The 26,128-nt window shown below is 46.3% G+C and overlaps 2 protein-coding genes across 2 annotated transcripts; both read right to left on the bottom strand.

Annotated features, from left to right (window-relative positions):
• Positions 1–277: 277 nt before the first annotated feature.
• LOC119823720 (triggering receptor expressed on myeloid cells 1-like) lies at positions 278–7,301 on the bottom strand. The gene is made up of 6 exons (XM_042055753.1): positions 7,197–7,301; positions 6,637–6,957; positions 6,034–6,129; positions 3,802–3,864; positions 2,655–2,826; positions 278–433 (listed from the first exon to the last, which is right to left on the bottom strand). The coding sequence occupies exons 1-6, from the start codon at positions 7,252–7,254 to the stop codon at positions 298–300; spliced, it is 846 nt and encodes a 281-aa protein (XP_041911687.1). The 5' UTR covers positions 7,255–7,301; the 3' UTR covers positions 278–297.
• A 5,468-nt stretch (positions 7,302–12,769) lies between these two features.
• Positions 12,770–18,722, bottom strand: LOC119823719 (triggering receptor expressed on myeloid cells 1-like). The gene is made up of 4 exons (XM_038343793.1): positions 18,467–18,722; positions 17,901–18,221; positions 15,224–15,323; positions 12,770–13,462 (listed from the first exon to the last, which is right to left on the bottom strand). The coding sequence occupies exons 1-4, from the start codon at positions 18,522–18,524 to the stop codon at positions 13,360–13,362; spliced, it is 582 nt and encodes a 193-aa protein (XP_038199721.1). The 5' UTR covers positions 18,525–18,722; the 3' UTR covers positions 12,770–13,359.
• Between the last annotated feature and the right edge of the window lie 7,406 nt (positions 18,723–26,128).

Below are 26,128 nucleotides of genomic sequence, written 5' to 3'. Positions count from 1 at the left end.
ATCCCTAAACCTCATGACTCCCACACAAGGTGACAGGGAGGAGCTCGGGGTTCTTTCTTTATTTCAGGTTAATTCATCCGTTGAGGTGGAATAGCTAGGGGTGCTAGGCACCGTTATCCTTTTCTGAGGGTACAGAGTACATACTCAAGATGATGGATGGACTGAGGAGAGTGGGCAGGGCCAGCAGGGGAATTCCGATCTTAGATGTCATCCATGATTACAGGCTCAATTCATGTCACAGTCCCTCCTTAGCCCCTCCCTCACCCCCAGTTCTTCTGAGAATGACATGGCTTAAAATCAAAGGCCACTGTTGTGTGGCTTCATGGTCTGTCCTCCAAATGACCTCCATGTGACAGCAAACAAGACAGTGAAGATAAGGGTCTTACTGAGGAGTCCACAGACCATGGGGACCATGATGCTGGATATGGAGACCCTGTGGAGAGAGGAGATTGAAGGTAGATCAACGACCACCCACACTGCACAGTCTGGGAAACTCCTCCCCATCCAGTCTTTCCAACTTAGGTCCTCCTTGCTGCTTTCCTTTAGCCTGTGGGAAAGTTTAGTTGATATCTTCCTAAAATAACCAATTAGAAATGTGTTTGTGGGAGAGTCTAGGGTTCAGGTCCAGGAGATGCATAAGGAGGAGTTCACCCGGACATCTTGGCCTTCTGTGTGGAATGGCGTCAGGTCTAGGGAACCTGATCCCTGTTGTCCCCATTCTCACCTGCTTCTGGGACAGTTGTTCTACCTTAGTCTTCATTTTCCTCTCCAGAAACAAAGACGAATCCAACCTTACTGAAAACCCCATTGCAGAGTTGTCATGATTTTAGGAAAATGCTTCTCCAAGTTCCAGATAGACAGCAGTAGACATAGGAAAGAGACCAGGAGAGAGAGAGGGGGGAGAGAGAGAGACACAGAGAGAGAGACACAGAGAGAGAGAGACAGAGACAGACAGACAGAGAGAGAGAGAGAGAGAGAGAGAGAGAGAGAGAGAGAGAGAGAGAGAGAGAGAGTGCTCTGCCTGACCTGGGCAGATAGGGAAGTAGGTGAGGATAAGGTGCTCCACATGGTAGGACACAGGGACAAAATACTAGGTGGCAATGAATCACACCAGAGGCCACATGGAGTACAGAGAGTCTTCAAATTTTCTGCTACTTTCCAATAATTCCACTTGGTGAGCAAGCCTTTAACACTTGGACTTTTTCACAATCCATCAGATCCAAACTTCAGCAGCAGGCAATGTTTGAACTCACTGACTTGACATACAAGCACCATTTTATGTTACTATTGCATATTAGTGTGTCTTGGGATCTACCTTCATCTAAATCCTGAATTAGAGGAAGAAGTTGTTTCCTTCATCCCAGCTAATCTAAAGTGCTTGCTCATCGTCTTGTCTAGTCATTATTCATGGTTATCCACATCTTAGCATGACACTAATTCTAATTATTCACCTGACATCATCTTCCCTGCTAAGATTGCCCTCCAAAATTAGTACCCAGTCTCCACCATTGTAATTTCATTGAATGTACAATTTCCCATCAGCCAGAAAAGCACAACCATTTGTCTGTTATTTGTCATTGACATTGATTTGAGTTTTTAAAAGTTGTATCTTTATGCTTATTCCTGTGTACGTAATGGTATTTGTGTTCAGCTTTGTGCACGTGAGTGCAGTGACCACAGAGGCCGGAAGAGGGAGGCAGATTTCTTGGAACTGGATGTATAAGTGCCTGTGAGTTGGCTGACAAGAACACTCAGCACTGATCCCGGGTCTTCTGTAAGGGCAGGAAGTTCTCTTAACTGCTGAGCCATCTCTCCAGTCCATTTTTGTTTATTTATTTATTTATTTTTTTGAGACAAGTCCTGGAACTTGCTCTGTAGACCAGGCTGGACTTGAACTCAAGAGATCCACCTGCCTCTGCCTCTCAGGTACTTAGATTAAAAATGTATACCACTACTGGCTGGGCAATCTCTTATGTTTAAATCATTTATCTCTGTACAGTTTCCATGAGCATTTATGCCTCTCTGCACACGGTCACGTGTATGGAGCATTGTCTGAATATTATAGTTTGTGGATGATTCATGGCACATGCATGAGGCAGTGTTACTGGAGGCTGGCCAACATGAGTTCAGCATTTTAAAATATTCCTGCTGGGACTGCGTGTGCAGCTCAGAGCATGGGCTAAGGATGCATGAGGCCTTGGGTTCCATCTTCAGCACCAAGAGAGCAATATTATTATAAAACCAGATATGAGGCAGAATGAAATAACCATGAACATGAAGTAGGCTGGGCCTAGTAAGACAGTGTCAATCAATTCATCCAACCATTGATTCCAGTGTCTGCCTTTTTATCCACCATCCCTCCATACACATCCGTCACCTATCCATTCACCTATCCTCAAAGAGATAAAGGGACTCCTTTCTTTCAGTCCTATAGCCTGGCTATGGAGAAAGGCTTTGTCATGTGCTCTTACCTCCCCACACTTGTCACAGATGGGAGCCTCCTCTTCAGTTAGTCGCCACCTCCTCCCTCCCTGGAAATTTCTGCACAGACTTGTCTGCTCCTGCTCCAGCCCACCGCAGCTTCATGCCCACATCCTCTCAGCACATGGACTAGAAAATAAAGGGCGTTCAAACCAGGGGCCCAGAAAACATACCTGGGAATATTTGTCACATTTGAGAAGGTGACTCCAGGGTCAGGAGAAGAGACAAGAGCTGTGGATTGGGTCATAGTCCAGTCTCTGTGCAGGTATTTTGAGGTAATCAGGATGGGATCTTTAGTTAGGTATATAAAAGTTCTGATGCCATAATCATATGTATCTGAAGAATCTGCGAGAAGACACATGGTGTAGAGGGATAAATGGACGGACTTGTAATGGATGGAAGATGGATGGATGGATGGACAGACAGATGGATGGATGGACAGACAGATGGATGGGTGAGCAGGGGAAGAGAAGTGAGCTGGGAAGGGAAAAGAACATGGCTATTCAAGAAGCAAAAATTTTTCTACTAAAATCCAAAGAAGCCAGCCTGAAGCAGAGACAGAGACAGATGAGTAGAAGGAGAAAAGGAGGAGGGCTGGAAAGGTGTGAAGGAAAGACTCCCCGGGCTGTCTGAGCTATGGAAACGTTCTCCTCTGCTGCTGTCCAGCTCTCCACCTCTCCCTCTCCCCCTTACATGGCTCTCTCAGCCTCTGTAAATCACGTCTCTCTAAGGTGTCCTTTACTGTTGTATTGCACCTGACCCTCAGCCTGGGCTTGGCACAGACTCCCTGGTTCTAGGAAGGGAGGCCTGTTTCTCTTTTCTCTGCCATCCTTGATCATCCACTATTGCTACTTTGGATGTAGAGTCCAGCAAGGTACCAGCTGTTCCTCGATGAATTCAGAAATTCATGAGGGGTATATAAGTGCATCGGTCCCCACTGAAGTGAGCCTAGACCCTTGTTCCTCATAAGCAAGTGTCACTTCAGGTCTTCTGAGCCAGGGTCTGCATGAAATAAGGAGTTCAGGTGGATCATGCCCACAGCAATGTCTGAGACACACAGTTTAGAAGCTCAAGGAACCAACACAGTCATCTTGGGAGGTGGAGAATAGATTTCAGGAGCTTCCTAAGGAGACAACTCTAAGATTTGGGAAATGGAACCCAAATATGTTCCATGTCTACTGATTGCTCTTTACTGAACCCTGCTGCCCAAGGGGATTCATGGATAGGACCCCACTTACCATTGTCCTGCACTGGACCTCAGATGAAGATTCTGGGAGAAAGCCAGGCTTCTAGAAACCCTGGGCTCCAATGCATCCTCACCTGACCCAGCTCCCTCTCCCCTCTCACAGCTTGTGCTCTGCAGCCTGAAATGCCAGCTGAGCTCTGTAAGAAAGAACTGCTTTTCCTAACATTCAGATGAGTTGTGTTTTGCTTTGTTTTTCAACTGCAAGAGTCACATTACACATGCTTCATGGAAATCAAACTTTGTAAAGGATCCCCATGTGGTATTATGTATTGTCATGTGAATATGGATACACATGTGTGTAAGGATGTAAGGCAACCTCAGGTTCCATTCTTTAGGATATCTGATTTTTTTGAGGCAGAGTTTCTTACTTTTTCCTTGAAATTCACTGCTTTGGCTAGAGGGTCATCTGTCCATGTGTTACTTTCATTGGTCAATAAAGAAACTGCTTTGGCTCTTTAATAGGACAGAAAATTAGGTAGGCAGAGTAGACAGAACAGAATTGTGGGAGAAAGAAAGCAGAGTCAGGCAGAAGCCTCAGGCAGGCGCCATGCCTCTCCTCTCTGAGACAGACGCAGGTTAAGATCTCTCCTGGTAAGCCACCCCTCATGGTGCTACACAGATTACTAAATATGGGTTAAAGCAAGATGACAGAGTTTCTCACTTTTTCCTTGAAATTCACAGCTCTGGCTAGACTGGCTGGCCAGTGAGCCAGGGATCCACCTGCCTTCACCTCCATTACTAATGCAGGCCACCACGATAGGCTTTTTGAAGTGAGTACTGAGAACAGAACTCAGGACAGGATTCATGCACGCATGACAAGCACTTTCCCAGCTGAGCCACCTGCCCAGCCCACATGTACTGCAGGACATGAACTCCATGGACTCACATACATGAGCATGTCCACACTCTGACATCATCTGTCTTTAGGATTTCCATTGCTATGAAGAGACACCGTGACCACTCTTATAAAGGAAAACATCTTTTTGTTACTGGGGGGAATCATGAGGAAATGCAGGTATATATGGTCCTAGAGAGATACCTGAGAGTTCTATATCTGGCTCCTCAGGCAACAAGAAGAAAGAGAGAGATGGGGAGGGATGAGGATAAAGAAAAGGAGAGGGGGCTAGCCACACAAATTTTGCTTAAGCATCTGAAACCTCAATGCCCACCCCCAGTGACACACTTCCTCCAAAAAGGCCACACCTACTCTAACCAGTCTACGTTTCCTATGAGTATCATTCCCTATGAGCCTATGGGGGCCGTTTTCTTTCAAACCACCACATTCCACTCCCTGGCTCCCAGAGGCTTGTAGCCATATCATAATGCAGAAATGCAGTCAGTCCAGTTTCAGAAGCCTCATAATCTATCAGTCTCAACTGAGCTTTTATCCGTTTCAAAGTCCAACGTCAAAAATCTTTCTGGAGACTCATAACAATCTCTTAACTGTGACCCCTATAAATTAAAAATAAAAAAGCATATCATATACTTCCAACATACAGTGACATAGAATATACATTACCATTCCAATAGGGAGGATAGGGAGCATAATGAGAAAATACTGTAACAAAGTTAGACCAAAAACTCTTTGGGAAAACTCCAATTTCTGCACCTCTGATGTCATGACTCTCTTCAGATATCCACCTCCTTTCAGCTTTGTTGACTATAACACACTTCTTTCCTGGGCTGGTTCCACTCCCTGTTAGCAGCTCTCCTTGTTTACCTCTCCCCTGGCTCTGGTGTCTTGAATATCTTGGGTTCTCCAACAAAGCCGGGGATTTGCCTCCCGAGTGCTGGGATTACAGGTGTCCACCATCTGAACCAGTCCTTTTCCACTTTACTTGCACAGCTTTATGTAATGGCCTCTGTAGGCTTCTATACAAGGACACCCTTACCACACATCTGACCTCTATTGCTTTCCTTATTCGCAGAGGGGGATTCCATAACCCCCTTCTTGTATCCAGGACTCTAAAGCCAGAACCACATGGCCAAAGCTGCCAAGTTCTGCTGTTTGCTGGGGCTTGTTCCTCCTATATTACACACACACACACACACACACACACACACACACACCAGCTTTATGTTTTTCCTCACTGTCTAAGCTTAGCTGTCTTGGAGCTTACCCTGCATTCCAGGGTGGCCTTGAACTCAGAGATCTACCTCTCTGCCTCCCGAGTGCTGGGATTACAGGTGTCCACCATCTGAACCAGTCCTTTTCCACTTTTCTTAATTCCTTTCCACGAGTTGGAATCTTAGCTGGGTGGGGTCTTTATTCTACTTAGCAGCAGGCTTTCCTTTAATCTGTTTACCTCTCCTGGTGTCTCCTTTTTCCTCAAACTGTTCATTTAGTATTTTTCCTTGCTCAGCTTGCTCCTTTTCAGTATAGCTCTGCATTAGTGTGGACACTGGCAACCAAACAGCACTGTTAGCACTAGGGTGTCTGAAAATCCCCCTGCCAAAGCTGGTCATCCATAGTTCTCTATTTTAGCCTTAGGCAGATTTTCTTTTAGACAAGGGCAAAAGGCAACCAATTTTCACCAAAATATCACAAAAATGATCTCTAGGCTACATACTAATATTCATCTCCTCTGAAGTCTCTTGATTGGGGCCCATAGAGTACAAATGACCCCAGCACCACTCTCTTCTGTGTTCCTAATGGTCTGGCTCATTAAGTCCAGCTTAAAGCATTCAGATGCTTTCATAATCCAGTCTGCTGTAGCACACAGTTCAGAGTACAGCCCATCACAGCAAGGAACTCCGGACAACAGGACAGTTCAGGGTACAGCCCATCACAGCAAGGAACTCAAGCCCCATTTCCCAGCTACTAGAGGACACAGTTTCTAGAGTCCTCTCCAACTCTGGATCCTGGTGACTCAGGAAGGTTGAGAGTCACATAGAAGGGGGATGCTCACCTTCTTCTGACACCGCCAGGAAGATTCTTTTGAGGATAATGGTTGCTCTGTCATTTCCAGGAATCTCACAGGAATAGACACCCGAGTCTCTCACCGTGAGTGCAGTCATGGTGACAGTGAAGAAGCGAGAGTCAGGATGGTCCCGGATGGAGAATTTTGGCTGCTGAGTATCTGTGCTGAGACTGGACACTAACACTTTACAACGTTCTGTTGATGTTTGCTGACACCAAATCTTCTCCTTGGAGTGTTGGTTGCTATTATACTGGCATTTCACAAAAGTTGTCTGGCCTTCCACTGTGTGAAGTAACTCTGCCCAGGAGCCTGAGAAAACACACACGCTTCAGGTCAGAGAGTCCTCCCAGCCTCCACAGCAGGGCTAGAAGATGGGCTCCCTCCTCAGAGAGTGACCTCTTTGTGTCTATGCTCAGAGGGTGGCTTAGGCCAGTTCCTGGACATAATATTCTGCTTTCCCAATCATAGAGCCCCATTTTGCACACCTCCCAACCCCTTCCCTCTCCTGTCCCTGGTTCCTTCCCTCTATCCTTGTCCCCTGTCCTCACCTGAGGCCAGGAGCACCAGCAGGATCGGGGGTAGCAGGTATGTGTCTTCCCAGGCCATAGGTCCTCTTCTCGAGCTGTAAGGGAGCAAGCAGGAAAGGAGGTAGGGATGCTCTGAAGAGAGGAGACCAGGTCAGGGCAGGGTCCAGGCAGCCCCCACAGGCAGTTCTGGGTGAACTGCTGAGGAAGCCGGGACACAGAGGATAAGAGGGAAGCTGAGCAAGGCCTGTGTGTCCCTGTGGCTCCTCCAGCACAGGCTCTGGTTCTAGGCTTCTGAACTGAACTAGATTAAAGCTCACAGAGATGGTGTAGTCTCCTGCCTCTGAGGAAAGCTGAGAAAGTCCAGGAGGAAACCATAGTGAAGTTAAGAGTCGTGCTCATTTCTATTCAGCACCACCCACAATTCCCCCACTTCCTCTTTAGCCTCAAGTTTCTGTTTCCTACCCACATCTGGCTCCCACTGAAGGCAGGTGACAGAACCACAGGCCCTTTGGAGTCCTGGCTAGAACTCTAAGGCCCCTTGCTCTCAGGGGCCAGAACTTTGCAGATTAGCTCACCTGGGAACCAGGAAGTTCCATGTGGACTAGAAGGGATGAGGAGAAGGGGGTGGACACATTCATTCTCAGAAATTGAAGAGCAAAGGAGTCCTGATTAGTGTGGGGACTACAAAGCTAGTTATGAAGTGAGAGAGCTCAGAAAGAAGGGAAGAGAATGGGGAGCCCCAGCCTTGTGTCACCCCCATTTACCCAGCATGCCAACATGCCCCAGTATTGGCTAATGTCACTTGAAAGACTGTACTCATCAAACACATTTCAAAACTAACTGTCTCAGGATAGCTAGATGGCTAAGCAGGCAGGGACACTTGCTACCAAAACTGATAACCTGGGTTTGATCTCCATGGCCCACACGGTAGAAGGAGAGAATCAACTCGCAAAAGTTCTCTGACTTCTACATACGTGAAAACTTTAAAGCAAACAATAAACTGTTATTACATGAGCTACAAGAAGTCACTAGCTACAGGCTGTTCATAGTCAGCAAACAGAGAACCAGGCATGCTGGTGCGTGACCCTAATCCTAGACCTTGGGAGGTGGAGGCTGGAGGATGTGAGGTCAAGTTCATCCTTGGCTACACAGCAAGTTCAGTCTGGACTTCATGAGACCTTGTCTCAAAATAAACAACAAAAATTAAAATACTATACACACAGGAAAGCCCCTTTAAATGACAATGTTGTGTAGCAGCTGGGATACCAGGGGACAAGGGGTGACCCAGTTTGCACAGGACTTGAGAAAGACTCTGGGGAGGAAAGGGACAGATGTGTACAGCATTACATGCAGTGAGGGAGCCCAGACCCCGTGGGAGGAGGTCTAAGAGGCAGGGGAAGCCTTTGACCAAGCTGGCACAGGGTGCCAAGACTTTAGAGAGCAGTGCCAGTCAGTGGTGAGGCGGGGTGTCTAGGAGGAACGTGGGCAGTGGGAAGGTGACTTTCATTAGTTGATCACCTGCTGAGATGACATCCTCCTCCTCACCAATCCCAGCATGGAGCAAGAAGTCCAAGGATGCTGAGGGCAGACGTGGCAGTATGCATCACCCATAGCAGAGCATCTGCATGCATCTGTAGCCAGGCTGTGACCTGTTCTGGAGCGTGCACAACTGTGGCCCAGGGTTACTTCACCTGCTCCTTCTGGTCAAACAGTGAGCTTTGTGCAGGGGATTCCAGTCTCTATGGCCCTTAGCTCAGGAAGTGGTGACCTCTCTAAGCAGCTCACAAAGTGGCTAGTAGCTCCGAGGCCTGGAAGACGTGTGGGTGTGGAAGCCTCAGGGCAGGATGGAATGTGGCCTCCTGTGCTCTGAAGAAGTGAGAGGCTTCTATGAAAGACGGTGAGGGCGAAAGCAGAGAAGCCATGAGGGCAACCACACAGGAACCATGACTTCAGGAGAGACCCGAACACACTGGTCCAGGACAGGAGGCTGAGACAAGAGCTGTAGGTGCCACCTTGTAGGGAACCTGGAAATGGGGCCGTTGAGGGCATCACTTGGGGCTGCAGACAAGTCAACAGACAGGCTCCTGTAGGGGAACAGAAAGCACAGCCAGGCTCTGCCAGGACACTGAGGCCCTGCCATCAGTCTGAGCCAGCCTTTGTGGCCTCAGCGAGGTCTTAGGTTTTCAAATACGACACCTTGTTAGTGTTGTTCTATGACCTCCAGTCATCCATCGTGAGGACCCCAGGATAAGCACGTATTGTAGTTTTGATGTGAGACATTCCCTTTCCAGCGTGTTTGCACATTTGGTCACCAGCTGGTGGTGCTGCTTAGGTGTGGGTTCCCAAGCTAGATGAGGGATGGTAGAGCATTGCCCGTACCCTGGACATCTCTCAGAGAGCACGGCAGGAGTGTGGTCTCTCCCTACCCAATTAAAGCCTAGGCCTAATCCAACCCCATAGAGCCAAAAGGCACATCATGATAATGTCAGTCACTTTTCTGTGTCCTGTCCATCCTCTCCTCCCTCCTGTCAAGAACTGGCTTTTCTGGGATCATGTGACCAGCAGTCCAGTCTGCTAATCTGACTGGAATGCTTGGAGGCCCCTCCTCCACTGCAACACTTCCTCCCCTGACTTCATTTCCCTTCTCCCCAGAGCCCACAGATAGATAAGCTGGCCCTGCGATTTTAATAGGTGACCTGTTCTAAGAAACAGTCTCCAGGGTCCTTCCTACACTGAGACCCTGCTCCCCAGCTCCTCTGCATCCTGGGACTGCCAGTGATGGGGGCAGGTGACCCACATTTGGGACCCTTGTGGAACCTTTGCGGGTTGGAGTCTCTTCAGAGAAACTGGGTCACTGGAGTCAGGCTTGGAGGTTGTACAGTTGGGTCCCACTTGTGTTCCTTATCTGCTTCCTGGGTGCAGAGGCAGTGTCACCAGCCTGCCTCCTGCACCTGCCAGCATGTCTTCCCTGCTGAGATGATTGTACTCTTCTGGAACTCTGAGCCAAAATAAACCCTGTGTCCCTTAAATTGCCTTTGTTAGCATCTTTTACCATAGCAACATGTAAGCAAACAAAACTCAAACAAATGTCAAACCCAAGAACCATGCTACTGTGACTCAAAACATTTTCAGTAATTTCACACAGGCCACTGTAGTGATAGCCATGAGGAGCACACCTATGAACACACCTGTGAGCACACTTATGAGCACCACCGTTAGCACACCCGTGAGCACTCATGTGAGCACTTGAGCACAGCTGTGAGCATACCTGTGAGAACACTCATTAGCACACACATGAACACTCCTGTGAGCACACCTGTCAGCTCACCTATTAGGACACCTGTGAGCATACCCATAAGAACACCTGTGAGCACTCTTGTTATCACATGTGTGAGCACTCAGGCCTTCTGAGTTTCTCTCTGTCATCCACAAAACTGCAGGTAGAGACAGTACCTACCTTGCAAAGTCCTTGAGAGGATTCATGAGATACTGTATGGAAAAGTTTGGTGCTCAATAAATATGAGATATTAATATTCAATGTGAAATCATAGTGAAGACATAGATCAATTGGTAGACAACTTACCTAGCATGCAGGAAGTGCTGGGTACAAACTCCAGGGCCACATAAACTTGACATGGTGGCACATACCTGTAATTGTAGCACTTAAGATGTGGTGGGAGGATCTGAAGTTCAGAGTCATCCTTGGCTACATGAGAATTCTAGTTTTTTACTTAAAATATCTATCTCTTTTCTCCATACAGATCTAGGAAGGGAGGTATGACATCTTTAGTGATTATTTGTTCTAAAAGGGGACCTCATCAATTTAAAAATAAAATCTCATTGTTAAGATGGGGCCACAAGCTGTGATGGTCTAATCCCTCACAAAACCATACCAAACAAACCAAACAAACAAAAACAACAATAACAAAAAAGAAAACAATCCCGTCCACGCACACAAAACCCAGGTATTAGGTTTTAGAGAGATGGTTCCATGGTTAAGAGAGAGCACTGATCTTATAGGGGACCCAAGATCACCTCAAAAACCCATTGGCATAACCTCAGCTTCAGGATCCAATGCCCTCTTCTGGATTCCTCAGGCTCCTGCACACTCACAGGTGTATATACCTCTGTCTTCTGGATGCACATAATTGAAAATAAAATTAAAAATAAAACAAGGGCTGGGGTCCCTTCAGTGGTAGAATATTTACTTATCATTAGCAACACCTGAGTTGGTTTGATACCCTCAACATGAAGGAGAAAAGGTTCCTTTTGCTGGGCTGGAGAGTTGGCTCAGTGGTTAGAGCACTGTTGCTCTTGCAGAGGAACTGACTTTGGTTCCCAGCATCGACAAGGGGACTTACAACTCTCTGCAAGTTCAGTGCCAGCTGTTCTGTCAGTCAGCTCCCAAATAATGACATGGGACGTCTTATTAATTATGAAAGCTTGGCTTTTAGTTTACACTTGTCTCATAACTCTCATAACTTAAATGTCATAGCTCTCATAACTTAAATGAACGCATTGATATTCATCTACGTTTCATAATGTGGCATCGCTTCTCTTCCATCTTCCACCCTGTGCCTCCTCAGCATCTTCCATGGCCTCAGCTCTCCTCTCTGTGGATATTAGTTGAAGTTTTGTTGCATTTGTTTATGTTGCATTTGTTTAACTCCGTGAAGCTGCCTAAAACACTAGTTTGGTCTAATAAAGATCTTAATAGCTAGTCAGGAAAGATATAGGTGGGAATGCCAGGCAGAGAGAATAAATAGAAGGAGAAAAAGAGAAAAAGAAGGAATGAGAAGAAAAGGAGAGGACAAAGCAAGGGGTCACTCACCCAGCACCACAGCAAGACAAAGAATAAGAGTGAAAGGAAAGATATCCAGATATAGAAAATGGTTAAAGCCTAGAGGCAAAATATATATTGCATGTTTAAGAAAACGTGGAAAGGAACATACCAAGCTGAGTTCTGGCATTCGTAAGTAGGAATAGCTTCTGTGTGATAATTTGGGAGCTAGATAGCAGGTCCCCAAAGAGCAAAAGTATAAAAAACCCCAAAACAAAACCCCAAACTATCACACTTTCTTTTTTTATTTGCCTGGAAGTTCTGTTTATACTTCCTGGCTACCTATTGGCTATTGAGCTTTTTATTACATTAATCATAGCAAAGCAATACACGTTCACAGAGTGTACAAATAACTCACATCACTCTCTGGCACCATCTTGAGGGGTACCAAACATGCACATAGTGTATATACATAAACCTTATGCATAATAAAAGTATATAAATCTACAAAAAGAAAAGATAAGAGCACACAAATCAAAGATTTGCTCCCTGTGTTGGTTGGTTTTTTATCAATTTGACATAAAACCAGGCATATCTGGGAGTAGGGAATCTCAATTGAGGATTCCTTCAGCAAGGGATCTCTCTAGACTTCATTCCCACCAGAAGGTGGTGTGCTGCTATTCCTGTGGCCTCCCTCTGGTCATACACACACTGGCTGTCCTGAGTGGCACTGAAGATTCAATGATAAAATGCACACATTGTGTAAATGCATGTCCTGATCCCATCCTACAGATGCCATCTCTGCCTCCAAGAGTTTCCCAGACAACAGCATCCAGTTTAACTTGATTTCTCTTTCCCTGTTGCATAATCCTCAAGAAGGGATCTTGTCTTTTTGGTTCATGTTTGGGAGTGTTCAGAGAACCACAGAGGAAGACCAATCTGAGTGCCTGATTCCCAGAGAGGAAGGCCCTAGAGGCTGGGAGAGCATGCTGCTTCATAAGCAAGGGCCTGCCCAAGTGGCTAGATTTGCACTGCCTAAGGCAAGAACAAGGAGCAGGAATAGCAGTGGTCACCCCTAAATCACACATCTTCCATGAAAGGTGTTAGGGAGGGGCACAGGGTTGTCTTATTTGAGTCCAACTCTGCTCTATTCAGGCAGAATGGCCAGAGGTGCTGGGCATTGGTTCCTGTCTTCTGAGGGTGCAGAGCAAATACCTAAGATGATGGATGGACTGTGGAGAAAAGGCAGGGCTAGCAGGGGACATTCTGGGCCTTAGATGTCACCTATGATTACGGGTTCAATTCATTTCACAGTCTCTCCTCAGCCCTACCCCACCCCGAGCTCTTCTTCTGATATAGACATCCTGAAAGTCATAAGTCACTGTTGTGTGGCTTCATGGTCTGTCATTCAAATGACCTCTGTGTGACAGCAAACAAGACAGTGAAGATAAGGGTCTTAATGAAGAGTCCACAGACCACAGGAACAACCATGCTGGATATGGAGACTCTGCGGAGAGATGAGATTGAAGGTTGAACAATGACCACCCACACTGGCGAGTCTGGGAAACTCCTCTCCATCCAATCCTCCCAACTTAGGTCCTCCCTGCTGCTTTCCTTCAGCCTGTGAGAAAGTTTAGATGCAGTTTAGTTGATCTCTTCCTAAAATAACCAATTAGAAATGTGTTTGTGGGAGAGTCTAAGGTTCAGATCCAGGAGATGCACACGGAGGAGTTCACCCGGGCATCTTGGCCTTCTGTGTGGAATGGCATCAGGACTGTATTTAGGGAACCTGATCCCTGTTGTCCCCATTCTCACCTGCTTCTGGGACAGTTGTTCTACCTTAGTCTTCATTTTCCTCTCCAGAAACCAAGACGAATCCAACCTTACTGAAAACCCCCTTGCAGAGTTGTCATGATTTTAGTAAAACGGTTCTCCATGTTCCAGGTAGACAGCAGTAGACATAAGAAAGAGACCCACCCAGGAAAGACACACACACACACACACACACACACACACACACACACACACACACACACAGAGAGAGAGAGAGAGAGAGAGAGAGACAGAGAGAGAGACAGAGAGAGAGAGAGAGACAGAGAGAGAGAGACAGAGAGAGAGGGGGGGAGCTCTGCCTGACCTGGGAAAGATAGATGGGGACAAGGAGCTCTACATGGTAGGACACAGGGACAAAAGGATTTTAGAGATGGAAGCTGACTCACACAAATGCCTGTTAGAAACTTGAAAATCCTACTCTAGGATCCTGAGACCAGTGACTGGAGATGAAGCTTGGAGTTAAAACATCTACACAGCGTGTGTAAAACCCCCATTTCCATTCTCAGCATTGCAAAAAACAACAGCTGAACTGCGGAGATTCATGGCAGAAATTGACACCCCATCAATGTAGAGTTGGGTTCTCACAACAGTGTTGAACCCAAGAAGAAAAGAAAACAAATTAAAGAAGCAAAGCAAAGCAAAACAAAATGAAAGCAAATGCAAAAATTGGAATCATCTCCAAAATTGCAAGAGTTCTGGGGCTAGTCAAGCATGATGGCGCATGCCTTTATTCCCACTCTTAGGAAGCAGAGGCAGGTGGATGGATATCTGTTGAGTTTCCAGTCAGCCTGATCAACATAGAGTTCCAGGTCAGCCAAGGCTACACAGTGAGATCTTATTAAACTAAACTAAACCAAACCAAACCAAACCAAACCCATGGCTTGATCACTTTCCAGCTCTGACTGCCAGTATCCCTACACTACAGAGGTTCCTGACGTGAATGAAGTCATACAATTTGCCTGCCATGAGAACCCAGGCTCACTGAGAGTATTTCATACACTATCCCACTCCTGGGTTGGTGGGACTATTAGCCATTAAAGACACCATTTCCCTCTTCTTGATACCCACGTGTGAAAGAAAGTAGAAGGTGAGTGGGGAGGATGGGGTAAACTTGGGAGGACAGGAGCCTCTTCTCAGTCATCACTTATACCCTCTCATGGAAATTCTTACAGACTGAGGGGACTTGAGTCTGCCCCTGCTCCACCTAACCCCATCTTCATCCCCATATCCTCTTAGCCCATGGGCTGGGGACCAAAGTATTCAAACAAGGAGCCCAGTAGGCTGAAAACACAATGGTGACACCTGTCATATTGAAGAATGTGACTTCAGGATATGAAGAGGGAATAACAGCAGCTGACTAGGGTTATGGTTACACACACACACACAGACACACACACACAGACACAAACACACACACACACAAACACACACACACCTGGAAAAGACGGTGCTCATGTCCTTTGTGGTATTAAAGGGGGGAGCTTCAGTTCTTGGCCAAGTCGGAATCATGGCAGAGGCAGTAGTATTTGAATGACCTGCAGGAAGACACCGAGAATGTATGGATAAATGGATGGATAGATGATAGATGGACGGATAATAAATGGATAGTTACATAGGTAGAGAGGAGTGGAGTTGGGGAGGGAAAAGAACATGGCTATTCAAGAAGCAAGGATTTTTCTAGTAAAATCCAAAGAAGCCAGCCTGAAGCAGAGACAGAGACAGATGAGTGGAAGGGGAAAAGGAGGAGGGCTGGAGAGGGGTGAAGGAAAGACTCCTCGGGCTGTCTGAGCTATGGAAACTTTCTCCTCTGCTGCTGTCCAGCTCTCCACCTCCCCCTTCTCCTCCTTATACAGCTCTCTCAGCCTCTGTAAGTCATGTCTCTCTAAGGTGTCCTTACTGCTGTATTGCATGTGAGCCTCAGCTTGGGCTTGGCACAGACTCCCTGGTTCTAGGAAGGGAAGCCTGTTTCTCTTTTCTCTGCCACCCTTGATCATCCTCTATTACTGCTGGAGATGTAGAGCCCAGAATGGCACCAGATCTTCCTCAGTGAATTCAGAAATTTATAGGGGGACCTGTAAGTTCATTGATCCCTACTGAAGTGAGCCTAGTTCCTTGTTCCTCATAAGCAAGTGTCACTTCAGATCTTCTGAGCCAGGGTCTGCATGAAATAAGGAGTTCAGGTGGTTCATGCCCACAGCAAGGTCTGAGACACACAGTTTAGAAGCTCAAGGAACCAACACAGTCATCTTGGGAGGTGGAGAATAGATTTCAGGAGCTTCTTAAGGAGACAGCATCTAAGTAGAGATTTAAGAAATGGAATCCAATTATGTTCCACGTCTACTGATTGCCCTTTATTGAACCCTGCTAACCAAGGGGATTTCATGGATAGCACCCCACTTACCATTGTCCTGCACTGGACCTCAGATGAAGATTCGGGGAGAAAGCCAGGCTTCTAGAAACCCTGGGCTCCAGTGCATCCTCATCTGACCCAGCTCCCTCTCCCATCTCAAAGCTTGTGCTCTGCAGCCTGAAAGGTCAGCTGAGCTGCATAAGAAAAGCTTTTCCTAAAAAAACTGGAGAAACATTTGCAGGACCTAGGCTAGGCCAGGAGTAGACCCAGACCAGGGACATTTACAGAAACAGGACTGAGCCAGCGACCTAGGTCAGAGCAGGCCTGAGACAGCAACCTTCACAGGAGTAGGGACAAGGGAGCAATCGCTAAGAGAGTAGGCCAGAACTAGAGACCTCTCTGAAGGTCTGGGCGTGAATCTGGGATCTCTGAGGAAGTAGGCCTGAGCTAGGACCTGTGTGGGTCTGGATGTGAGTTTGGGACCTCTGAGGGAGTAGGCAGGAACCTGAGAAGTAGACAGAGGCCATAGTAGCTTGAAGCCTCAGCAGAAAGAGCCCCAAGCAAGCAGTCTCTGAAGGAACAGGTCTAAATGACCCCTGGCATTGTAGAGCAAATCCCCGAAGCACCTAATGACTTCCAGGAACACGGACTGACTAACAGGGTGACTGGAACCATGACCCTGACTGCACCACGATGAGCAACCTTGTGAGCACTGAATCTACTAGCACCTGGAAGACTGATCACCAGAGTCACAGACAGCCCCAACTACACCAATCAGGGAAAGATGGGCAGACATGGTACAAACACATGCAACATTACAAAGAACAACATGACACCAATAAAAACCAGTGGCTCTAAAATAGCAAGAGTTAAACAACCAAATATAGATGAAGTAGAAGAAAGTGACATCAAAAATAACTTTAGGAGAATGTTTGCGGCCCTTTCATTTCTTTAAAGAGGAAATGAAAATTTCCCTCAAAGAATGGAGTTAAAGACAAACAAAAAATTAGATGAAATAAAAAAGATCCCTTAAGAAAAGAAAACAGCAATCAAACAGATGAAAGAAACTATTCAAGACTTGAAAACTTAAATAGAGACAAAAAGAAAGCACAAATGAAGGAATTATAGAAATGGAGATTATGAGAAAATGGCAAATGAATGCATAAATAGAAGGATACAAGAGATGGAAGAGAGACTAATAAGTCAAAGAGAACATTAAATATAACAAAAGATTAATAAAAAATATCCAGGAAATATGGGACACCATGAAAACACCAAACCAAAGAATAATAGGTATAGAAGCCTCATATGCCTTTATGTTTAGCTGTCTCCTCTTGGTCTACATTCTCAGTGCATTCTCCATTTGCTCTGCGGTCTCTCATGTGATGGAGCCTGCCTCCCCTGGAGAGAAGGTTTCTGATGGGATTGCAGGAAGGATGTTTGGGAATGAGCAGCTGTGACAACTGGAGGGAACAAGACTCTTCAATAAACAGAGTTCTGTCAGCAGCAGCAACAGCAGCAGCAGCAACAGCAGAAACAGCAGCAACAGAAGCAGTGTTCAGAATAACTGATAAAAACTGCCCAGGGTCCAGCAAAGCTGGGTTCTAGGGTTTGCTCTGCCTTGAACCAAGAGGTGGCCTTGGGGAGTTCTTCCCTGTGCCCCAGTTTCCAACTATTAGAAGACACATTTTCTAGCATCCTCTCCAACTCTGGAGCCTGGCAGTCAGGAAAGCTGAGAGCCACATAGAAGGGGGAAGCTCACCTCTTGACACCACCAGGCGCATGGTTCTGAGAACAGTGATTGTTCCACCATTGTCATGGATCCCACAGTAATAGACACCCGAGTCTCTCACCGTGAGTGCAGTCATGGTGACAGTGAAGAAGCGAGAGTCAGGATGGTCCCGGATGGAGAATTTTGGCTGCTGAGTATCTGTGCTGAGACTGGACACTAACACTTTACAATGTTCTGTTGATGTTTGCTGACACCACACCTTCATCATATTGATGTGTAGTCTGTGGTCATACGGGCAATTCACAGAAAAGGTCTGGCCCTCCACTGCTTGAAATAACTCTGTGCAACAGCCTGAGAACACACACACCCTTCAGGTCAGAGAGTCCTCAAGTCTCCACAGCAGGGCTAGGAGATGGGCTCTCTTCTCAGAGTGACCTCTTTGTGTCTATGCTCAGGGCGTGGCTTGTAGTCAGGTGCTGGTAACACACACCATGTGTTCTGCCTTCACAGACATATAGCCCCATTTTGCACACCTCCCAGCCCCTTCCCTCTCCTTTCCCTAGTCTGTTCCCTCTATCCTTGTCCCCTGTCCTCACCTGAGGCCAGGAGCACCAGCAGGATGGGGGACAGCAGGTATGTGTCCTTCCAGGCCATAAGTCCTCTTCTCAAGCTGTAGGGGAGCAAGCAGGGAAGGAAGTAGGGATGCTGTGAGGAGAGGAGACCAGGTCAGGGCAGGGTCCAGGCAGCCCTCACAGCCAGTGCAGGGTGAAGTGCTGAGGAAGCCGGGACACAGAGGACAAGAGGGAAGCTGAGCAAGGCCTGTGCGGCCCTGTGGCTAACTCCAGCACAGGCTTTGTGTTGAGGCTTCTGAACTGAACTAGATAAAGTGTCACAGAGATGCTGTAATATCCTGCCTCAGAAGACCAGGGTGAGAAATTCTGAGAAAGCCCAGGAGGGAACCATAGTGAAGTAAGAATGTGCTCATTTCTCCTCAGCACCACCCACAATCCCCCACTTCCTCTTAACCTCAAGTTTGTGTTTTCTACACACATCTGGCTCCCACTGAAGGCAGGTTACAGAACCAGAGGCCCTTTGGAGACTTGGCTAGATCTCTAAGACCGCCTTGCTCTCAGGGGCCAGAACTTTGCTGATCAGCTCACCTGGGAACCAGGAAGTCCCATGTGGACTAGAGGAGATGAAAAGAGGAGATAGACATGCATTCTCAGCAATGGAAGAGCAAGGGGGTCTGATTAGTCCTGGGGACTGCAAATCTGGGTATGAAGGGAGAGAGCTCAGAAAGGAGGGAAGGGAAAGGGGAGTCCCATCCCTGTGTCACCTCCATATACCGAGCTTCCCAATATGTCACAGTCACTGCTAAGTGTCACTTGAAAGACTGTACTCATCAAACACATTTCAAAAATAAGTGTCACAGGACAGCAAGATGGCACAGCAGGCAGGGACACTTGTTACCAGGAATGCTAGACATTTCATATAATACCAAATAAAAATACCTTGAGATTTGTAAATTTAGGATCATTCATTGGGGGGTATCTTTGTAGCCCTTAGTAGAGAAGAAGATAGAGAGGTTTAAGTGGGGTAAGGACAGACTTGGTGCAGTTCCTGTTTGTTGTTGTGTTCACTGGCTGCTGGAATTTGCTAGTAGACATCTCTGTTTGACTTTTAGGGGCACTTGTCTGCACCCCTGTGAGCATACCTTTGATCACACCTGTTAGCACTCCTGTGAGCACTCCTGTAAGCACCCCCGTGAGCACACCCGTGAGCACACCCATGAGTACTTCTGTGAACACACCTGTTAGTACTCCTGTGAGCACACTTGTGAGTACTCCCGTGAGTACCTGGGAGCACTCCATTGAGCACAGCCATGAGCACACCTGTGAGCACACCTGTGAACTCACCATGAGCACACCTGTGAGCACAGCCATGAGCACACCTGTTAGCACACCTATTAGCACACCAGTGAGCAGTTAGGCCTTCTGAGTTTCTCCTTGTTATCCACATAACTGCAGGTAGAGACAGCGCCTACCTTGCAAAGTCCTTGTGAGGATTCACGAGATACTGTATGGAGAAGCTTATTACTCAATAAATATGAGATATTAACATTCAATCTAAAATCCTAGTGGAGACATAGATCAATTGGTAGACCACTTGCCTAGCATGCAGGAAGCTCTGGGTTCAAACTCCAGGGCCACATAAACTTGGCATGGTGGCACACACTTGTAATTGCACATTCAGGAGGTGGGAGGATCTGAAGTTCAAATTTATCCTTGGTTACATGAGAATTCTAGTTTTTTACTTAAAATGCCTATCTCTTTTCTCCATACAGATCTAGGAAGGAAGGTATGACATCTTATAGTGATTATTTGTTCTTAAAGGGGTCCTCAACATTTTAAAAATAAAATCTAGTTGTTAAGAGAGGAAGGCCACAAGCTGAGATGGTGTGATTCCCACACTGGGTATGCTGAGGCAGGATTATCGTGGTTTTAAAGCCAGCTTGGGCCACATAGTGAGATCCTGTCTCAAAGTAACCAAAAACCTCAAACCAAACAAAACCAACCAACCAACCAACCAACCAACCAACCAACCAACCAACCAACCAGACAGACAGACAAACAAAAACAAGAACAAATAAAACAACCCCACACACAACAAAGCCCAGGTATTATACCAACCAAACAAACAAAACCAAAAATAAACAAAACAACCCAATCCCTGTAACCTCGCTTGGCGGGTCAGCTATTCAGGGTCCTCTGAAGGGGTGCTACCTGGAAGACATGGGCTGAAGAGAGGAATGAGACCAAGCAAGATTATATTGTCAAGGTCTCATTTATGAGGGTGAAGGTTACAGCTTATATAACCCTTGAAAGAGGAGCTTGACATGGGGTGGGGGTAGGATAAGGAACTTTGCCCAGGTAATGGAAGGTCATCAGTCAGCACCTGGTGTAAGCCGAAACATGTAATCCATTAACATTGGAATAAGGGGCGTGTTCTGTTAACAGATAGTTCTCAAGATAGTTGGGATGTGGGGTGGGTTCTCTGTAAACATCCTTAGGGCAATGACCTCTGCTATCCTTTAGGAAAAATGGTCCCTGACAAATCCCCACAAAACCCAGGTATTGGGTCCTGGAGAGATGGTTCCATGGTTAAGAGAGAGTACTGATCTTGCAAAGGACCCAAGGTCATCTCAAAAATCCATGTGCTTCATCCCAGCTCCAGGACCCAATGCCCTCTTCTGGATTCCTCAGGCTCCTGCACACTCACAGGTGTATATACCTCTACCTTCTGGATGCACATAATTAAAAATAAAATTAAAAATAAAACAAGGGCTGGGGTCCCCTCAGTGGTAGAATATTTACTTATCTTGGACAACAGCTGAGTTTGTTTGATACCCTGCAACATGAAGGAGAAAAGATTCCTTTTGCTGGGCTGGAGAGTTGGCTCAGTGGTTAGAGCACTGATTGCTATTGACCTGATTTTGGTTCCCAGCATCCACAAGGGGACTTACAACTCTCTGCAAGTCCAGTGACAGGGGGTTTGAAGCCCTGTCTTGTGATGAGCTTTTACCTTTTCTGTCAGTCAGCTCCCAAATAATGACATGGGGACGTCTTATTAATCATGAAAGCTTGGCTTTTAGTTTACACTTGTCTCAAATAGCTCTTATAACTTAAATGAACGCATTGATATTCATCTACGTCTCATAATGTGGCATCGCTTCTCTGCCATCTTCCACCCTGTGCCTCCTCAGCATCTTCCATGGCCTCAGCTCTCCTCTCTGTGGATATTAGTTGAAGGTGTGTTGCATTTGTTTATGCTGTGGAACATTTGTTTAATGATGCAAGCATGCATTGCATTCTTTTATGTTGCCTTTGTTTAACTCTGTGAAGCATCCTAAAACACTAGTTTGGTCTAATAAAGATCTTAATAGCTAGTCAGGATAGGTATAGACGGGAATGCCAGGCAGAGAGAATAAATAGAAGGAGAAAAAGAAAAAGAAGGAATGAGAAGAGAAGGAGAGGACAAAGCAAGGGGTCACTCACCCAGCACCACAGCAAGACAAAGAATAAGAGAAAAAGAAAAGATATACAGACAGAGAAAATGGTAAAAAGCCCAGAGGCAAAATATATATGGCATGATTTAAGAAAATGCGGAAAGGAACATGGCAAGCTGAGGTCTGGCATTCATAAGTAAGAATAAACTACCTTGTGATTATTTGGAATCTAGGTGGCAGGACTCCAAAGAGCAAAAATGTAAAATAAAATAAAACAAAACAAAACCCCAAAGAACCACACTTCCTTTTTCTATTTGCCTGGACGTTCTGTTTATACTTCCTGGCTACCTACTGGCTATTGATCTTTTTATTACATGAATCATACCAAAGCAATACACATTCACAGAGTGTACAAATAACTCACATCACTCTCTGGTACCATCTTCAGTGGTACCAAACATGCACATAGGGTATATACAAACACCATATGCACAATAAAGTAAATAAATCTACAAAAATTTTAAAAAGATAGGATGAGAGCTCACAAACCAAAAATTTGGTCCCTCTGTTGGTTGGTTTTTTATCAATTTGACATAACCTGGGTATATCTGGGAGTAGGGAATCTCAACTGAGGAGCCCTTCCATAGGGGAACTCTCTAGATTTCATTTTGACAGAAGGTGGTGCCCTGCTATTCCTGTGGCTCCCTCTGGTCACACACACACTGACTGTCATGGGTGGCACTGAAGATTCATTGATAAAATGCACACAGTATGTTGATGCATTTACTGATCCCATCTTACGGATGCCATCTCTGCCTCCAAGAGTTTCCCAGACAACAGCATCCAGCTTAACTTGATTTCTCTCTCCCAGTTGCAGAATCCTCAAGACAGGATCTTGTCTTCTTGGTCCATTGTTGGGAGTGTTCAGAGGACCACAGAGGAAGACAAACTCTACATGCCTGATTCCCAGAGAGGAAGGCCCTAGTAGCTGGGAGCGTAGGCTGCTAGATTTGCATTGCCTGAGGCAAGGACAAGGGGCAGGAATAGCAGTGGTCACCCCTAAATCTCATGACTCTCATAAAATGTGACAGGGAGGAGCACAGAGTTGTCTTTATTTGAGTGAAACTCATCTATTCAGGCAGAATGGCCAGAGGTGCTGGACATTGGTTCTTGTCTTATGAAGGTGCAGAACACATACCCAAGACAATGGATGGACTTTCGAGAAAACGCAGGGCCAGCAGGGGACATGCTGGGCCTTAGATGTCACCCATGATTACAAGCTTGATTCATGTCACAATCCCTCTTTAGCCCCACCCACAGCTCTTTCTGTGAGATAGACACGGCTGAATTTCATAAGTCACTGTTGTGTGACATCATTGTCTGTCCTCCAAATGACCTCCATGTGACAGCAAACAAGACAGTGAAGATAAGGGTCTTACTGAAGAGTCCACAGACTATGAGAACAACCATGCTGGATATGGAGACCCTGAGGAGAGAGGAGATTGAACGTTGATCAATGACCACCCATACTGCTGAGTCTAGGAAACTCCTCCCTATCCAATCTTTCCAACTTTGGTCCTCCCTGCTGCTTTCCTTCAGCCTGTGGGAAAGTTTAGATGCAGTTTAGTTGATCTCTTCCCAAAATAACCGATTAGAAATGTGTTTGTGGGAGAGTCTAGGGTTCAGGTCCAGGAGATGAATAAGGAGGAGTTCACCCGGGCATCTTGGTCTTCTGTGTAGAATGGCATCAGGACCGTATTTAGGGAACCTGGTCCCTGTTGTCCCCATTCTCACCTGCTTTTGGGGACATGTAGACTGACATGTTCTATCTTAGTCTTCATTTTCCTAACTAGAAACCAAGAAAAATCCAACCTTACTGAAAACCCTATTGAATATTTGTCATGATTTGAGCAAACTGGTTCTCCAAGTTCCATGTAGACAGTTGTAGACATAGGAAAGAGACCCAACAGGAGAGAGAGAGAGAGAGAGAGAGAGAGAGAGAGAGAGAGAGAGAGAGAGAGAGAGAGAGAGAGCGCAAGAGCGAGTTCTGCCTGACATGGACAGATAGGTGGGGACATGATGACACAGGGACAAAAGAAATATAGAAATGGAAGTTGAATCACAAAAATGGCTGTTAGAAACTGGAAAATCTTACTCTAGGCTCCTGAGACCTTCAGCTGCAGATGTAGCTTGGAGTTAAAACATCTACACAGCACGGTGAAGGCTCCCATTTCCATCCTCAGCATTGCTAAAAACAACACCAGAACTGCTGAGAATTATGGTAGAAATTGACACTCCATCAATGTAGAGTTGGGTTCTTTCACCAGTGTTAAACCCAAGCAAAAAAGAAAACAAATTAAGGAAGCAAAGCAAAAACAAAAGAAAAGCAAAGGCAAAAACTGGAGTAATCTCCAAAATTGCAGGAGTTGTGGGGCTTGTCATGCATGAGGGTGCATGCCTTTAATTCTAGCACTTGGGAATCAGAGTCAGGTGGATGGATCTCTATTGAGTTTGCAGTCAGCCTGATCAACATAGAGTTCCAGATCAGCCAAGGCTACCCAGTGAGATCTTATCAAACCAAACCAAAGCAAACCTGCGTCTTGATCACTTTCCAGCTCTGACTGTCCAGTATCCCTACACTACAGAGGTTTCCGACTTGCATGAAGTCACACAATGTGCCTGCCATGAGAACTCAGGCTCACTGAGAGTATTTCACTACACTATCCCACTCCCAGGTTGGTGGGACTATTAGCCATAAAGACATCATTTGCCTTCTCTTAGTACCCAGGTGTGAAATAAAGTAGAATGTGAGTTGGGGATGATGGGCTGAGCTGGGGAGGACGGGATGAGATGGGGATCACTAGAGCCTCTTCTCAGTCAGTCATCACTGATAACCCTCCCAGGAAAATTCTTCACAGACTGAGGGGACTTCAGTCTGCCCCTGCTCCACCTAACCCCATCTTCATCCCCATATCCTCTCAGCACGTGGACTGGGGACTGAAGTATTCAAACAAGGAGCCCAGTAGCCTGAAAACATAATAGTAACACCTGTCATATTGAAGAATGTGACTTCAGGATATGAAGAGGGAACAACAGCAGCTGACTTGGGTTATGGTTACACACACACACACACACACACACACACACACACACACACACACCTGGAAAAGACGGTGCTCAGATCCTTTGTGGTATTAAAGGGGGGAGCTTCAGTTCTTGTCCAAGTTGGAATCATGGCAGAGGCAGTAATATTTGAGGGAGCTGCAGGAAGACACCGAGAATGTATGGATAAGTGGATGGATAGATGACAGATGGACGGATAATAAATGGATAGTTAAACAGGTAGAGAGGAGTGGAGCTGGGGAGGGAAAAGAACATGGCTATTCAAGAAGCAAGGATTTTTCTAGTAAAATCCAAAGAAGCCAGCCTGAAGCAGAGACAGAGACAGATGAGTGGAGGGAGAAAAGGAGGAGGGCTGGAGAGGGGTGAAGGAAAGACTCCTCGGGCTGTCTGAGCTATGGAAACATTCTCCTCTGCTGCTGTCCAGCTCTCCACCTCCCCCTCTCCCTCTTACATGGCTCTCTTTGCCTCTGTAAGTCACGTCTCTCTAAGGTGTCCTTTACTGCTGTATTGCACCTGACCCTCAGCCTGGGCTTGGCACAACTCCCTGGTTCTAGGAAGGGAGACCTGTTTCTCTTTTCTCTGCCATCCTTGATCATCCACTATTACTACTGGGGAGGTAGAGCCCAGCAAGGTACCAGCTGTTCCTCTGTGAATTCAGAAATCCATAGTGGGTGGATAAGTGCATTGGTCCTTACTGAAGTGAGCCAAGACCCTTGTTCCTCATAAGCAAGGATCACTTCAAGTCTGTTGAGCCAGGGTCTGCATGAAATAAGGAGTTCAGGTGGATCATGCCCACAGCAATGTCTGAGATACACAGTTTAGAAGCTCAAGGAACCAACACAGTCATCTTGGGAGGTGGAGAATAGATTTCAGGAGACTCCTAAGGAGACAACTCTAAGATTTGGGAAATGGAATCCAATTATGTTCCATGTCTACTGATTGCTCTTTACTGAACCCTGCTGCCCAAGGGGATTCATGGATAGCACCCCACTACCATGTCCTGCACTGGACCTCAGATGAAGATTCTGGGAGAAAGCCAGGCTTCTATAAACCCTGGGCTCCAGTGCATCCTCACCTGACCCAGCTCCCTCTCCTCTCACAGCCTGAAATGCCAGCTGAGCTACACAAG

The sequence above is a fragment of the Arvicola amphibius genome, chromosome 9, assembly GCF_903992535.2.
Source record: "Arvicola amphibius chromosome 9, mArvAmp1.2, whole genome shotgun sequence".
NCBI lineage: Eukaryota > Metazoa > Chordata > Mammalia > Rodentia > Cricetidae > Arvicola > Arvicola amphibius.
This window is presented reverse-complemented; position numbering and strand designations above follow the sequence as displayed.

Coding starts and splice junctions, on each gene's coding strand:
- LOC119823719 (XM_038343793.1), bottom strand. CDS start 18,524: ATGGCCTGGAAGGACACATACCTGCTGTCCCCCATCCTGCTGGTGCTC. Junction 18,222..18,466: donor GCTGGTGCTCCTGGCCTCAG/GTGAGGACAGGG, acceptor GTGTGTTCTCAG/GCTGTTGCACAGAGTTATTT. Junction 13,463..15,223: donor ATGAGCACCGTCTTTTCCAG/GTGTGTGTGTGT, acceptor ATCTCTCCGCAG/AGTCTCCATATCCAGCATGG.
- LOC119823720 (XM_042055753.1), bottom strand. CDS start 7,254: ATGGCCTGGGAAGACACATACCTGCTACCCCCGATCCTGCTGGTGCTC. Junction 6,958..7,196: donor GCTGGTGCTCCTGGCCTCAG/GTGAGGACAGGG, acceptor GTGTTTTCTCAG/GCTCCTGGGCAGAGTTACTT. Junction 6,130..6,636: donor CCTGGCGGTGTCAGAAGAAG/GTGAGCATCCCC, acceptor TTTGGTTGCCAG/TGTCCACACTAATGCAGAGC.